We start from the raw sequence: 15653 nt of genomic DNA, 5'->3' as shown, positions 1-15653 counted from the left end.
TCCTGCATGGGGGAGGGGGAGCAGGCTTAAGAGGTGAGCGCTGAACTCACTGCTTTCACATCAGAGCTTGAATTACCACCAGAAAGAGAAACTCAAAACACTTTATTTTAGGTTATAAAAGAAATAAAAGCCACACTTGCTACCTTTAAGCCAGATCAGAAGTAAACCTGTTTTGCTCGCATATAAATTACGCAGACTCTTCTCCCCCATCAGGAAAGATCTCTGGCCTGGTTCTTTTTAAGCACAGAGGTGGCACCTTTTCACTCATTTAGTTGGCAGAGCAAAGCCGATCCCTTGGCAATCCAGTAATCTCTGGACCGCTTGGAGGGTAAGAGGATGGTCACCACAAAGTTGGTTGAATGACCTAGTTAAGAATACAGGGAAAAAAGGGTTGTTACTTTAAAGAATAACCCCTTAATACAAAAACCACTGTACTGGGAGTTTAGACACCCGGGCTCCAGACCTGACTTTGCCTCTAAAGAAGAAGGGCAAATAGTCCTCTACAGATTTCAGTTTTATGCTGTATAAAATGAAGATGTTAGAACAAATGATCCTTTAGGATCTGTCCAGCTTAGACCTTGTATAACCTTATAAACTATGTTTCAGGTTCTCTGCAGTTTGTTTCAGGGAGCATTGGACTAGGATTGAGGCCTGAGTTTTAATGGGATTCAGGGGATACAGTTGGTAGGTTGGGCATCCATCCGTCTGTCCATCTGCTTGTCCATCCATCCATCCATCCTTTGTTCCACCCAGTAGGTAGGCACTGGGGTCCTGAGATGACTAAGTGCAGTCACAGGTATGTCCCTCAGCTCTGGGACATCTGAAGTAAGAGGGCACTTTTACCGTTTCTTCACTGTGTGCCTGGGTGAGGGGGGCCAGGACCAGGTTGAGAAGAGGACCCTGCCCTCAGGATGGGGGTTGCTGTTTCTGGCCTTCACAGCAAACCCCATCTGTGTGGAGGTGGGGGCAGGTGGTGGTGTCCCCAGCAGAGAATGCCTACATCTCCCCTTTCCTTATCTTTGTACGTCGTTCCCTTGCATGGTGCCTTGGCAGGTGCTGGAATGACATTTTTTAGTACATATGCAGAATGTATATGTATAGTAACCATTAGTTTGAATTGAAATTCAAATAAGGTCCATACCTTGCAACAGTGATGCGTTGTTTAAATCTCTTTCAACTGGTAGGTTCCCCTCTGTTCCTTTTGCCACCCCCTTGTAATATATTTGTTGAAACAACCAGGCTATTTCTCCTGTGAGGTTTCCCAGAGTCTGGCTCTTGTTGACAGCATCCCTGTGGTGACTTTACACATGTTCCTCTATTCCTGCAAGGGTGGTTAGATCTAGAGGTGTGATCACATTCAGGGTGTGCACTTCCATCAGGAAACGCCTTGTGTCTGGTTGTCTTTCTTTGTTGGAATGTCAGCAGCAGCTGATAATTATTACTTAGAGCCATTATTTCATTAAGGTTAATAATTTTAAATTTTAGTGATGACTAAGTCTATAGAGTCCATCTGTGACTTAATTTTTGTATGTGCTAGGAGATAAGGATCTAAGTTTGGTATAACCAATTGTCCCAGCATCATTTGTGGAATAATTTCCATCTTCCTGATCAATTTTAAATGATGCTGGTATTATAGGTCAAGTTCCCATATATGCACAGTGTGTTTCTGGGCTCTCTCTCCAGTACATTGGATCTGTTTATAGAATCTTGTGCCAGTGCACCGTCGTTTTAATTACTACCTTTTCTTTGTTCCTTTTCCTGAAAACCACAGAGTTCCTGTTGGAATTTTAGCCAATAATAAGAAGAAAAATGACTCTATTAAAAAATGGGCAAGGGCTTCCCTGGTGGCGCAGTGGTTGAGAGTCCGCCTGCCGATGCAGGGGACACGGGTTTGTGTCCCGGTCCGGGAAGATCCCACATGCCGCGGAGCGGCTGGGCCCGTGAGCCATGGCCACTGAGCCTGCGCGTCCGGAGCCTGGGCTCCGCAACGGGAGAGGAGGCCCGCGTACCGCAAAAAAAAAAAAAAAAAACAGTACATGTCCCTACAAAAACTTGTAAATACCATTATTAATTTAAAAAATACCTTTGAACACTTTTTTAGATTTGTCATAGGAGTGGGAGGTCATGTGACACGAATGTCTATTTTAGTTCTATTCTGTACATTACCCTGAGAGAACACCCTTTAACTGAATATTTTATTAGAAAAATAAATATCATCATCAGTATCTATATTCTCCATTCAAATGAGAAAGATTTTTTAGTTCTTTCTTCCTGGCTCCTCTCCCGTATTTCTGTCATCTCGAAATTTAGTTCCAAGTTGTTATAAATTCATTTTTATGGTCAAACTATTAAAGATTTAACCATGTGTGTGTGTGTGTTTTAAATAGAGGATCAGTGGTGATTAATTTAGAGCCTCTGTATGTCCAAGACGGTCTTTATTACAACTTTTTGTTCAGATGATAATTTGGTTGCACTTGCAATTCTGGTTCAAAGTTGTTTTTCCTCAGCCCTTTGAAGAAGTGTCTCTATTTTTATATGCACTGTGGATAATGAGACATGTCTGAAGTCAATCTGATTCTCATTTTCTGGAATTTTCGTTCCAGTATATTAATGCATTTCATCTCTTTGAGAATTTTCTTTATTTCTGATGGTCTTAGGTATCACTCTGATGTATCTAGGTTGCTTTTAAAATTTGTTTATGTGTTCGTTGTATATTTTAAAAATTACCCCTACCACTCTGTGAGATCTCTCAGTCTGAGAACTCAACTGTTTCTTCAGTTCTGGGAAATGATCAGCCAGTTTTTCAAATATTACTGCTCTTCCATGTTTTCTCCTTTCTCCTTCCAGATTGCCTACTAGATAAATGTTGGTGATTTTAACTCCTTCCACAGTGTCACTTAAAAAAATTGCATTGTGCTGTCTTTTGAGGGATTTCCTCAGCGCATTCTCTTGTCTCACTCTCTAGCTGTCTGCATTCAGTTCTTCAGCTTATCTGTTGATATGGCTTTCTTTTTATCCGGTTCCTTTTTTTCAGGGCTGTATCTCAGTTTCAGGTCTACTAAGATTTCTCTTTTTGTAGCATGGCATTCCACTTATTTGTTTTAAAATCTCTTTTCTACGCTGAGTCTCAGTGGATTTGATCAGAGATAGATGTGTCTACTCAGTCCATCATTTTTCACTTAGAAGGCACTGCTCAATAAACTACTTTCTGGGACTTCCCTGGTGGCGCAGTGGTTTAGAATTCACCTTCCAGTGAAGGGGATGCGGTTTCGATCCCTGGTCGGGGAACTAGATCCCACGTGCATGCCGCAAATAGGAGCCCGCTGGCCACAACTAAGACCCGGCACAACCAAAATAAATAAATAAATTGAAAGACACACACACACAAAATAAACTATTTTCTACTCATCAGACTAATAGAAGCAAGTATTGGCTTTATAATATTAATCTACACTCAGCATTAAAACAAATAGAATTTACAGCATTTATACATTTGTGTGTTATAAGTGGTCTTATTTTAAGCCTGGCTAATTGGTCCAAGATCACCCTTTGTACATTACAGTTCAGCATTTGGACTTTGATGATTGTAGTTTGCATTCGGTCGTTAATACTGATCTTAGAACATCCTCACCTGTGGTTGAGAGTGTTCCTGCCCGGGCCCCTGTCTTATAAAGTGGGGAGTGGTAGAGTGTTGGGTTTGGCTCATAATTTTGTTGGGGTTCAAAATGCACCACAGGCAGCATTGGATTCATCTGTCCGGGCAGTGCGTCTTCTATCACCATCTCCTCATTGTCCCATCGAGAAGCATCCATGAATATCCCATGGACAAGAACACCATCCTCAGGAGAGGGCAACTGAAAGACACCCAGAAGTTCATAGGTGAGAAGAGGAGGAGGAGTCAGTTTTGTGGGCCACCTCCTAGTCCTACATCCTCACTCAATTCTAAGAACCAATCCAGAGATTCTCTTATCACTCACATTTTGGAGAGGAGAATGCCAAGGCTCCAAAAGGTGAAATAATTTGCTTTTCAGTTTGTCACCAAATCTCATACTTTTCACACTCCCACAGGCTGTCCGGTAGGGGGTACCCCTGGGAAACCCACTGATGGGCTTCAGACTCTGATATCATGACATTAGGATTTTCCCCTTCTCATGGGAAGTGGATGGACAAGAGGGCTGTGATTATCATCTGTTATTTTTAGCAAGGCCTTTCAAAGATCTGGGTGCCGTTCCAGAAGAGAGGTTATATATTGGCAATAATATTTGCAGAGTGCCTATGGAAAGTTTTTTTTTTTTTTTATGGAAAGTTTTTTAAGGGAAATTTTGCAGGAAGCGGGACTTCCCTGGTGGTGCAGTGGTTAAGAATCTGCCTGCCAATGCAGGGGACATGGGCTCGATCCCTGGTCCGGGAAGATCCCACATGCCTCGGAGCAACTAAGCCTGCGTGCCACAACTACTGAGCCCGTGTGCCACAAGTACTGAAGCCCGCGTGCCTAGAGCCCATGCTCCGCAACAAGAGAAGCCACCACAATGAGAAGCACACACACTGCAATGAAGAGTAGCCCCTGCTCGCCACAACTAGAGAAAGCCCACACGCAGCAACTTAGACCCAATGCAGCCAAAAATAAATAAATTAAAAAAAAAAAAAAGAAATATTGCAGGAGAAAGAGAGACAGAGACAGAGCCCCTGTCCCTCAATGTCCTGTGATTAGATGTCACCACTGGTATACAATTTCTTCCAGTTGTGGGCTTCTGTGTATCCTTCCTCAAACATTGAGTGAATTTGGCCAGTTCTGGGGCCCTAGACCTTTGGATAACTGGAGCTTCACACCTGCAGGCAGAGGACCAAGCTGTGTGGTCATAAGGGATGTGTTTTATAGTGAATAAAAGGACGGTAAGTGCTTTTTGGTTGGACTTTACTACCTAGTGTCCTGTAGTTTGTCCCTCGTGTGCAGCAAGGTAGAGCAAGGCCTTCCTATTTTGGGGGCTACTCTATATGCTTGTGCAGGTTTGCCTGAGTAGAGGCTGAAACCATCCTGCCATCCACTTGCCAAGCTGTGTGTAGGAGCCGTCTGCACACACACAGAGCGAGTGCCTTTTCCTAAATGGCACAAAGGCGGCAATGGGCTGACAGTGGCCCTGCTGTTTGTAACAGAACTCAAATCATCCAACAGTCTCCCGCTGTGTCTTGCAGACGTTTGCTGGGAGGACCAGGAGATGGGCTGACTATACAGTTTGCAGTCTCCACAGAAGGCAGGCGGCATTCCCAGGCATCACTGTGGTTCACTGCACATGACCCACGTGGAGATGTGTGTAGACTGGGGCAGGCTGGAGGGACAGAGGCCCCGGTGGTCACTGTAAACATCTGTCCGTCAGAGTCAGTCTATGTGGCAGATGGAGCGCGCCGGGCACAGAGCAGGGCCAACATCCAGGACGGGCTGGATGAGGGCTTTTATGTGGGTGTTGTCCTGCCCTACTGCAGCCTCAATTAGTCCTGACCTGGGCCTCCGATGCTCTCCTGGCTAAGAAGGGTCTCAAAATAACAAGGAGTGCCTCTTTCAGTTGATTTCCCCCTACTTTTGCATGCAAATACTTTAGCATCAAAAAAATTTTGATGCTAAAACAAATTCCCTTAAAGATGTAAGCTCTTTCATTGTCATTTTAAGATACAGGCAATTAAGAGGCATGGGGTAATCCATGAATATGGGATCAATCTCATCTTTATGTGTTTTTGCTAATCAGAGCAAACACTAGATCAAGCAGATCTGAGTGGGTGGAGACTGATTAAGTTACCCAGGAACAATTCCTACTAATACCATGATACTTTAAGGAAGGTTTAGTAAAAGGCACTTACCCCATCTACACTGACCGGCTAGTGAACACATTCTTGGCAAAAGCAATCTGGAGCAGATCTTTGATTTCACAGCACACATAGAAAATTACATTAATAAGGCCCACTGGGGCGGACAGGTGCTTTGAAGCAGAGGTTTCCCTGCCCCATCAATATCTCAGCACGTTGAAAGTGGGCAGCTCAGATTGGCAGTGGTGGCTCTCACCCCGGCTATATACTGGAATTGCCAGGGGAGCTTTAAAATAAAATGATGACTGATATAATTGGGGTGATTCTGACGTAATTGGGTGTGGACTGAGCATCAGATGTTTTTAAAGCTCCATAGGTGATTCTAACCTGCAGTCGAGGTTGAGATATTCTGGAGCAGGGGCTGTCAGGGGGACAATACCTCCATGTCCATGGGCAGTTCTTGTCCAAACTGCACTGTCTTGGCAGCGTCTATAACTGTGGCTTGATCCCGATAGATAGGAATCATGTTGTACTTGAAACTCAGCTCATCTATAGGCAAATTATATTTCCGAGCATGATTTTGAAGAGTTCCTGTAAATATGAAAGCCAGAAACCTGGGTTACTACTGCCCAAACATGGCCCCCACTCGCCTCAACCAGGATGCTCTAGCGTTAGAGAGCTTCTTCTCCATCCAGAGGACCCAACCATTAACATCTTACTCTGAATTAGTTGGGAGGGGTGGAGCAAAAGCATGTGCGAAATTTGGTCCTGGTTGGGAAGAGAGGGGAGGCCAAGTCTAAAGTGCACCGCTCTGCCAATGAGAGAGACAAGCCCGTGAGGCAGTTTCAGAGCCCAATCTCCCCAACTTTAGCATCTTGCTTAGTTTGTCTTGTATGGGCTGTCTATAGGCTGTTTAGAAGGGACTCAGGATGAGACAGATAAAGGGCTGGGCTCATTAGCATCTAGGAGCCCAGAGACCTTGGTCCCCCTTTGGGGTCCTGGGCAGAATCCCTGAGGGCCATTGGAGGGATAGGAAGAGTATTTTTTATTTTTATATTTTATTATTTATTTATTTATTTATTTTTTGCCGTACACGGGCCTCTCACTGTTGTGGCCTCTCCCGTTGCGGAGCACAGGCTCCGGACGTGCAGGCTCAGCGGCCATGGCTCACGGGCCCAGCCGCTCCGCGGCATGTGGGATCCTCCCGGACCGGGGCACGAACCCGTGTCCCCTGCATCGGCAGGCGGACTCTCAACCACTGCGCCACCAGGGAAGCCCAGGAAGAGTATTTTTTAGAGGGAAGGACGCTGCTCTGAGGTGGGGCCAGAGAAGGTGGGGAGCAGGTAGTGCCCTTGAGCGTGGGTTGCGTGGGGACTTGGGGTAGCTGTGTGCATTCACAGGGCAGCAGCATTTGCACTGGCAACCTGAGAGGAGTGGGCATTAGGTTGCTGGGGGAACGTCTGCTATTTCTGCCATCCTTTCCCCACCCCAGCAAGCGAGGAAGAGCAGGGCCTTGTTCGGCTGCCTTATAATCAACAACCCCCTGGTTAGGCCATCAGCAGCCATGCCATTTTCAAAGTTCCCAGAAACCCGGCACAGCTCATCACACATAATGATCGTTCCTATGGGGTTTTTCTAGGGGAAGCACTGGTACCTGTTAGAAATCCTTGAGGAAAGAAGAAACCGGAGATCCAGAAGGACTTAGGCTGTCCTCTTTTGAGCCACAGCTGAAGGAGAAACATTACACCATAATGTACTTTTTTTTTTTTTTCTGAGATAGAATTTGTCTTTTAAATCAAAGTCGTATTTTGGAGGGTGTCCAGGAGGCAGAATCTAAACCGGTCCTGAGTTATCACCAGCCCCATTCTTACTGCCTGCCCTGTCCCCCCTCCTCACCCACCAGGCTGACCATAAACCCAGAACCTGGTTATTACAGAAGTTCTAGAAGGGGGAGAGGGCGGCAAGGTCACACCTGACCGTTTGGACCCATGTCAGATTGCTTCTGTACCTCATGCTGAGGTCTCATGAACTAGATCTGAAACTCCAAGGATGGCCTGGAATTAAAATGGACTGTGGGGATAAGGGTCTAGGGAAAACTCTACTATAATCAGCATAAGACTTTCAAACTGATGCTATTCTGGAAATTTCTGTTTCTTTGGGTTCAGATGATCCCTCGATGGTTGTCAATATTTCAGTTAGCGAGGGCTTCCTAAGAGCTTGAGGGCCAACCGTGTCATCAAATTCATCAGACCCCAAAGACGTGAATTTTCTTACGTCCACAAATGCAGTCCTCAGAATAAGGTCTTTGACCCACGATCCTAGTGGCTTCAGGGATGGGTAGGCTGTGTTGGACCACAGAGAGGGAACCTGGTTGTTGAGGAAACTGTTATACACTTTTTCCATTTCTTCAGACATCACCACCAATCCAGCAATGGCTTTGTTGAGCGTATCTAGAGAGGTCTGAAAGAATAAAAAGGGGTTGGTGCCCTTCACAGATGTAATTATCAGGTGGGAATGAAACTTGTTCATGGTAGCAGGTGTTGCCTTACGCTCAAGGACCTGCTTGCTGGGTTCCATCCTCTCTGTAAACTATGTGCTGGGCCAGACGCTCCAATCTTTCATGCATTTTTTTACATGTGACCAGAGGGGTGTAAGACCTTGTAGGGGAGGTGATTCAGGCATAATAGCAGGATCCAGTGAAGTGAAGAAGGGAAGGTGGAGAGATGGCCCCCAAGTATGTTGAGAAAAGCCATCATCCAGCTCTCGTCCAGGCCAAAGGAAGAATGGGCCTAATGATTAGAGATTTGGGAACCATGGACAGGGGGATGAGGACGTGGGAAGTACCTCTAACTCTGCCCAGGGGGAGCCTGCGGCCCCAGGAGTTATAGCAGAAAGGGGAGATTCTTAGATAAGACCAATCTTTCAGCTGATTCCAGAGAGCCTCCTTATACTGGAAACACTTTTTTTTTTTTGCGGTACGCGGGCCTCTCACTGTTGTGGCTTCTCCCGTTGCGGAGCACAGGCTCCGGACGTGCAGGTTCAGCGGCCATGGCTCACAGGCCCAGCCGCTCCATGGCATATGGGATCTTCCCGGACCAGGGCACGAACCTGTGTCCCCTGCATCGGCAGGTGGACTCTCAACCACTGCGCCACCAGGGAAGCCCCTGGAAACACTTTTTAAAGGTATGTCCCTTATCCTCCCCTCATCTCAAAAAAAGACAGAGGCCGGCAATAGTCCTGGGAGATGCTGGACCCACAGCAGCCGTGGGAAGTACAGGGTAATATCCACCACCTGGCTAAAGGTAAAGGCAGGCCATATAGATTTGTATGGCTCTCATGGGTTCCAGTTTTGTGACAACTACTGCCATACATGGGGAAAATATTACAGGAAGATGTTAGAGACCAAACTTATGTTGATTAAAAAACTAAGTCCTAGGACCACATGCAGAGAGTTCTAGAGACGGGTGACATGTGACAAGACAGGTCTAGTCATCCTTCCATTCCTTCATGGAGTTATTCCCCTCCTCCCAACTCTTTTCACAAGAGGCAGTGATAGAAGAGAGGAGTGTTAAGTAGGATCTGAGGAACCATTTGCAGGAACCATCTGCAACCATTTGCAGAGCTCAGGAAAAAGGGCCTCAGCCAGAGCCCAAACAACCCTCCACCTTAGACACCAAAAATGGAAAGAGGTAGCAGAAGACTTATGTAAGATTCATGGAGAACACTTAAGTCAGCGAGCTGCAGGGGCCAGGCTGCTAGTGCCTTCCAAAACAGCGTAGACAGAGGTCACATCACGGCCAGTTCTCTCAGGGGAGGCAGCTAACATGTAGTCATATCCAGCGGCAAGAGCGCACGTCAGAATGTTCTCCCTTATGGCTAGCGGCCTTGTCTCTCCCAGGACTTGCCCTGTCTCAGAGTTCTGTAACCGTCTGGAGGAGAGTGAGCTCACCAAGATGGCAGCCCGAGTCCCCTGAGGCTCCCACCCTCCCCTGGCCTTTCTTATCACTACCACTGTGAGGCCTTGCTGTTTGCTGGGGGAGGTGAAAGGGAGGCTGGGACAGAGCCAGGGCAAGGCAGGACAGGGCAGGTGCCAGGATGAGGGAGATCTCTGGTGCAGGCCCAGCATACAGTGGTGGCCACCACCCCTCCCTCGAATGGGAGTGCTTGGCTATGACTCCTGATTGCCTTGCAGGCTGCTTCTCCCAGGGCTCCTCTCTCTTCTACTTGTTTTTAGGTGAGTACTGCCATTAGTGGTGGACACTGTTGTTTGACCAGAAGAAGTGACCGCTTTGTTCCTGAGAGCCACATTCATTCACTTGCATGTTCAAATATTCATGGAAGATTTAGGATGTGTCAGGCACTGGAGAAACAGAGATGACTTATATACTAGTCTTCTCTTCAAGTTCATTGTCTACTGGGGGAGCCATACTCATGGAGGAGTTATTACAAAACAAGGTGGTACATTGTACACAAAAACAGTGATGGACACAGACACCTCAAGTGATGGAGCCCTGAGGAGGGGTCCCTGTCATCTGGTGGTGGAGGGAAGGGCTGGTGTTCCAGGAAAACTTTATGAGGAAGTGACATTTGGACTTGTCCATCTTTAAGTGGGTGAAAGGCCATACATGATGTGGAAGATGTCAGAGATGAGCAGCAGCCATCTCCTCTTCCTCCTCTGAACAAGAGTATCCTCCTAGTTTTATCTGGGCACAGAGCAATCCAATACAGATATTGGGACTACATTTCCCAGCCACCCTTGCAGCTGGGGTGTTGCCATGTGACCAAGCTTTGGCTAAAGGGATATAAGAAAAAATGATGTATGCAACTTCTGGGCTACATTTTTACGAGGAAGCTGCTCTCCCTCAGCTCTCTTTCCCCTGCCCCAGTGGCTGGCAAAAGGGGACAGTTGGAATGGCCACCTTAGTCTCAGAGATGGAAGCTACCTGTTGAGACTGGAAGAGCCAGCTCTCCAGCTGAGATCCTTGGATGAGCTCACAAGGCAAGATTAACTACCTGTCCTAGACAGAGCTTTGTCTGGGCTCTTAACTGAGAGAGCAGTGAATTTCTCTCCTGTTTTGGCCACTGTATTTGGGGATCTTTATCACAGCAGCTTCACCTATACCCTGATTCATTCAATGTAGAAGGTAATAAGCTCTGACCTGACTACCTGGCCTGCTGACACTGGTTTACCTAACCAGATGCCATAGGCCCAAGGTGATGACGTATTCAGCTGACCCAGTGGCCCCCTAACTCACAAGCCTGGGTATTGCCAGACGACCAGAAACATTTGGAGACTTTCCTTTCCTAATACGGAAGAGACGGTCTTTAAAAGATCTACCCTAGCTGCCGTTCCCAATCTTATCACTCAGCCTTGATTCTGTGCTAGGTATTTGGTTCCCTGCTTGGCAGTAGAACTTTTCCTGTTACTGTTCAATATTTGGTCTCTAATAGTTTCCCTTATTAAAGTTATGCACAGAGACAACAGGAAGTCCTGTAGCCAGCATTACAAAGTCAATGCCGTTCAGAAAGTATTCCTGAGCATAAGGCAAAGGTCTAAATAGTTCTTCCTAAATTTTAGTTGCACTGACATCATCTGGGGGAGTTTATTTAAAATTCATATCCCCAGGAATTCCTCAAGGAATCCTAACTCCATAGGTCTGAAGTGGAATCAGGGAATCTACATTTGAACCTCAGCACAGTGGATCCTAATTTAGGTGTTTTGTGGCCTCAATATAAGAAACTCTGGTTGTCATAGTCTTCATAAAGACTATGATATTAAAAGCAAACTAGCCATCAGGAACAAGCACTGAATCTCTCTTAACTGAGTGCTTAGGTCCCTGGTCAAATTCCTAATGAGTCAATGGTAATTCTAAGGGTGCAAGTTAGGATAATGAAGGGTTTGTAAGGCCACATAGTCACTAGGCCATTATTAGAGATAGGGAACACAGACTAGAGGAGGGTGAATTCAGGTGTAGACAAGTTGGGCTTGAAGGGTTGTTAGCATATCCAGATGGAAATGTTGAAGTGATGGGAATGGAAACTTCACATTGTTATACACTCTGCACAAAGCTTTGATACCCAATAGCAAGGATGGCAGTGAGCGTGCATACATGTATGAGCCTCAGCAGATTGTTAAACCGGTCCACTTCCTGTCCAAGAACAGTGGTCAAGGAGTTAAGGCGTCCGTGAGGATCCTTGACAAAAAGGCTCTCAGAAGCGTTCTCCATCTCCAGAGTTTCTGAAACACACACGGCTGATTCATCAGATCAATGATTGTTGATTTCTCTCCTTATCTCATTGCTATTGGAATGCACTTATCTTAACCTTTCTTAAAGCCAACTTCTCTTGTCCCTGGGGCCTAGGCTGAATGGGAGTCAGGCCGCTCGGACTTCAGTGGCAAGTGCTACCTGGTAGACAAGGGACATCCCTGAGACCAGAGGTACCAGGGGTCCTGAGTCGTCTCCTCTGCCTTGTGTGTATGCGGCATATGTAAGCCTTGCTCTTCCCTACACACCCGTGTTGCATCTAAGAGAGGAGGGGTTTGGGGCAGGACATCCCCGGAGAGAGGAGAGAGACAGCATTTATCCCAGGTTACTGAGTGTTGTTCAAAGGGACTGACTGGATTGTGAAATGGGTCCATGTTTCAAGCTGGATCGAAAATTGTGCTCTTCTTTTTCCCTACGATCCACCCAGTGGAGGCTCATATAAGCTCTAAAAAATGAAGGGACTGCATTTTCCTTACATAGATGAGTAAAGTGCGAGAAAACAAGTGGCTCTGAGATACGTACATCAATTTCCTCTTAACCACTCACATTTTGGCTGCTGTAGAAAAATCACACAGCATTGTGGGTAAGTGCAAGCTCTTGGGTCCACAGGGCTGCGGTTACATGCCTACACTCTTCTCCTTTTGTCAGTCCCCTCGGGCTATTCGGAACCTCAGTTCTCTTGTTGAGCCAGTTGCACCCCTGCCCCTCAGTCTCAGCAGATGGCATGGCTTATCATTTCACAGTAAAAGTACAAACTATGAAGCGTGGAGAGAAAAACCTCCTAGGTGTCAATGGAACTCTATGAAACAAGTATACTAACTTTCCATCCATCATCCATCCATCCAGCCATCCAGCCATCCAGCCATCCACCTTCATCCCTTTTTCCACCCAGTCCTCCATCTTATGTTTATTAAAAATGCTTCCTAAAATAACTCAGTTGCTTCAATATCAACATAACTCTACACTCAAGAAGAGAGTCTTTTGAGGGGCTGCTTTAGGAGGAACATAACTGACTTCTGAGGTCACACAGGTCCTTTCTTTTCCAGGGGCCTTAATAGTATTGGCAAGACTTAGTCTGTGTTACTGTGATGTAATAAGAAATATGTATTTTGGTCTTTGTCCCCAGCTTCTGGCCAGAGCTCCTAAAACTCTTATAATTTCCTCATTGATAAGAGTGATGGGAGCATCATTTCTATAATTGTTGGTTTCTGACCCCAACTCCTGAAATAGCTCCTGAGTGATGAAGGTGAAAGGAACATCTTTTGTTATTGACAACAAGCCCCTTTCAACCACACCTGAGTTTATGTTAATGAGATGACTCTTGGACCACCCCTAAAGATGAGGGGCTGGTTGTCAGGGGAAATAACCACGTGATTAGAGAGTTGGAACTTCTAGCTCTACTCTCTGACCTCCTGGGAGAGGGGAGGGGCTGGAGGTTAAGTTAATCACTAAAGGCCAGTGACTTAATCAATCATGTCTATGTAATGAAACTTCCATAAAGACCAAACTGAAGGGGTCTGGAGAGCTTCTGGGTTGGTGAATGCATCATGTGCCAGGAGGGACTAAACCTCCTGCCCTCGGGACTCTTCTGGACCTTGCCTTATGTACTTCTTTATCTTGCTGTTTATCCTTATCCTTTAGTATATCATATTTAGTAATCTGGTAAATGTAAATAACCACTTCCCTGAGTTCTGTGAGTTGTTCTAGAAAATTACTGAACCCCAGAAGGGGATTGTGGGAATCCTTGATTTATGGCTGGTTGGTCAGAAGTACAGGTCACACCCTGGGGACTTGTTGGCAGCTGAAGTGGGGACAGTCTTGTGGGACTGAGCCCTTAAACCGTGGGGTCTGTGCCCACTCTGGATAAAGTCATAACTGAATTGTAGGACACCCAGCTGGTGTTCAGAGAGTAACTGCTTAATGTAGGGGGGAACCCATACACTTGATCCCAGAGTATTGTGAATAGAGACAGAAACACAGTTTACTTTTACAGTCACTAGTTTTTTTTTTATGCCTCATCTTTTTTTTCCCCTATAATGACATTTCCAACCATGAACAATATATGAAGACATCTAAATCTACAGTCACTCTAAGAAAAGTGTGAAAGTGGATCTGTGATGATTCAGGAAGATTCCCTAACTCACCAGAAAACAAAGTGAAATAATCTAGCCACCTCTCCTGTTGGAGAAAAAAAAAAAAAAATGAAATGGATTCCAGAGCAGGGCTGTCCAATAGAATATTTTATGATGATGGAAATATTCTCCATTTGCATTGTTCAGTATGGCAGCACTTAAAATGTGGCTAGTGCAACTGAGGAAATGAATTTTAAATTTAATTTAAAGTTGAAGTAACCACATGTGGCTAACGGCTACTGTCTCGGACAGTACAAGTCTAGAGATGTTAGAAAACTCAGGAAAAAGTCTGGTTAAAGTTACATTGAGCTAGAAACCAACTTGTTCCTCATGCTTCTGGCAGTTAAGATGTCAAGGTGCTATAGGCTTCTCGTCTATAAGTGGAGAGCTCTACATCAGAAGAGCTCTCTATGTAAAGAAAAAATCTGCATAATAAGCAGATTTTGGACACCTGCCTATCCCTCAGCTTTCGGAGTTTATTCCTAAAAGTCCCATTGTACATGTATGCTAGGAATTACTTAGTACCTGGAACTCTGGTCCGGACAGAAGCAACGAGTTCTTGGACAATCTCATCATTGCTCTTTCCCTCTCCACCAGAAGATGACCTTGGCTGAACCTCAAGTATGGTGTTGATTAAAGTGTTGGTCTCTTTGTACTGTAATGGTGAGAAGAGACAGAACGGTGAAGAACCAAATTCTCAAAAAAATAATTTTTCACACATAGTTTATTAGAGAAATAATGGCAGTGGCCAAAACCAAGGAAATTTTATTTTATTTATTTATTTATTTTTTGCGGTACGCAGGCCTCTCACTGTTGTGGCCTCTCCCGTTGCGGAGCACAGGCTCCGGACGCACAGGCTCAGCGGCCACGGCTCACGGGCCCAGCCGCTCCACGGCATGAGCTTAATGTGGGGGGAACCCATACACTTGATGCCAGAGCATTGTGAATAGAGACAGAAACACAGTTTACTTTTACAGTCACTAGTTTTTTTTTTATGCCCGGACTGGGGCATGAACCCGTGTTCCCTGCATCGGCAGGCGGACTCTCAATCACTGTGCCACCAGGGAAGCCCAGAAATTTTATTTTTTATATTGAAGATATAGTTGGTAAAATGTGCTCATTGGAAATGACAGTGTTTAGCTCTCACTGTTATAGTTGAACATTTTTGGTTGAACAACAATGTGAATTTACTGAATGTCATTGAACTGTATACTTAAAATGGTTAAAATGATAAATTTCATGTTACATGTGTTTTACCACAGTAAAAAATGGTTAAACAATTTTTGGCTAATTATTTAAAAGGCAGTTATGAAAGTGAGGAAGAAATAATGAGAATTCAGTTTTAGAACATACTTTTATTTAAATAACATTTTCTCAAGGGAACCCTCCTACACTGTTGGTGGGAGTGTAAGTTGGTGCTGCCCCTGTGGAAAACAGTGTGGAGGTTCCTCAGAAA

At 45.4% G+C, this 15653-nt stretch overlaps 1 protein-coding gene across 1 annotated transcript in view; it reads right to left on the bottom strand.

The window, feature by feature from the left end:
• Positions 1 to 260: 260 nt before the first annotated feature.
• Positions 261 to 15653, bottom strand: part of DNAH6 (dynein axonemal heavy chain 6) — a gene marked incomplete at both ends in the record, with an annotated part of 284256 nt that continues 268863 nt past the window's right edge. Inside the window, 7 exons of the mRNA XM_082852453.1 lie at positions 261 to 364; positions 3632 to 3854; positions 6239 to 6390; positions 7454 to 7526; positions 8074 to 8259; positions 11910 to 12037; positions 14723 to 14852. Of these exons, the coding sequence (XP_082708579.1) occupies positions 261 to 364; positions 3632 to 3854; positions 6239 to 6390; positions 7454 to 7526; positions 8074 to 8259; positions 11910 to 12037; positions 14723 to 14852 (996 nt within the window). The remainder of the gene's footprint in view (positions 365 to 3631; positions 3855 to 6238; positions 6391 to 7453; positions 7527 to 8073; positions 8260 to 11909; positions 12038 to 14722; positions 14853 to 15653) is intronic.

Source organism: Leucopleurus acutus, assembly GCF_964270905.1.
Source record: "Leucopleurus acutus genome assembly, chromosome: 12".
In the NCBI taxonomy this organism is placed as follows: Eukaryota; Metazoa; Chordata; class Mammalia; order Artiodactyla; family Delphinidae; genus Leucopleurus; species Leucopleurus acutus.
This window is presented reverse-complemented; position numbering and strand designations above follow the sequence as displayed.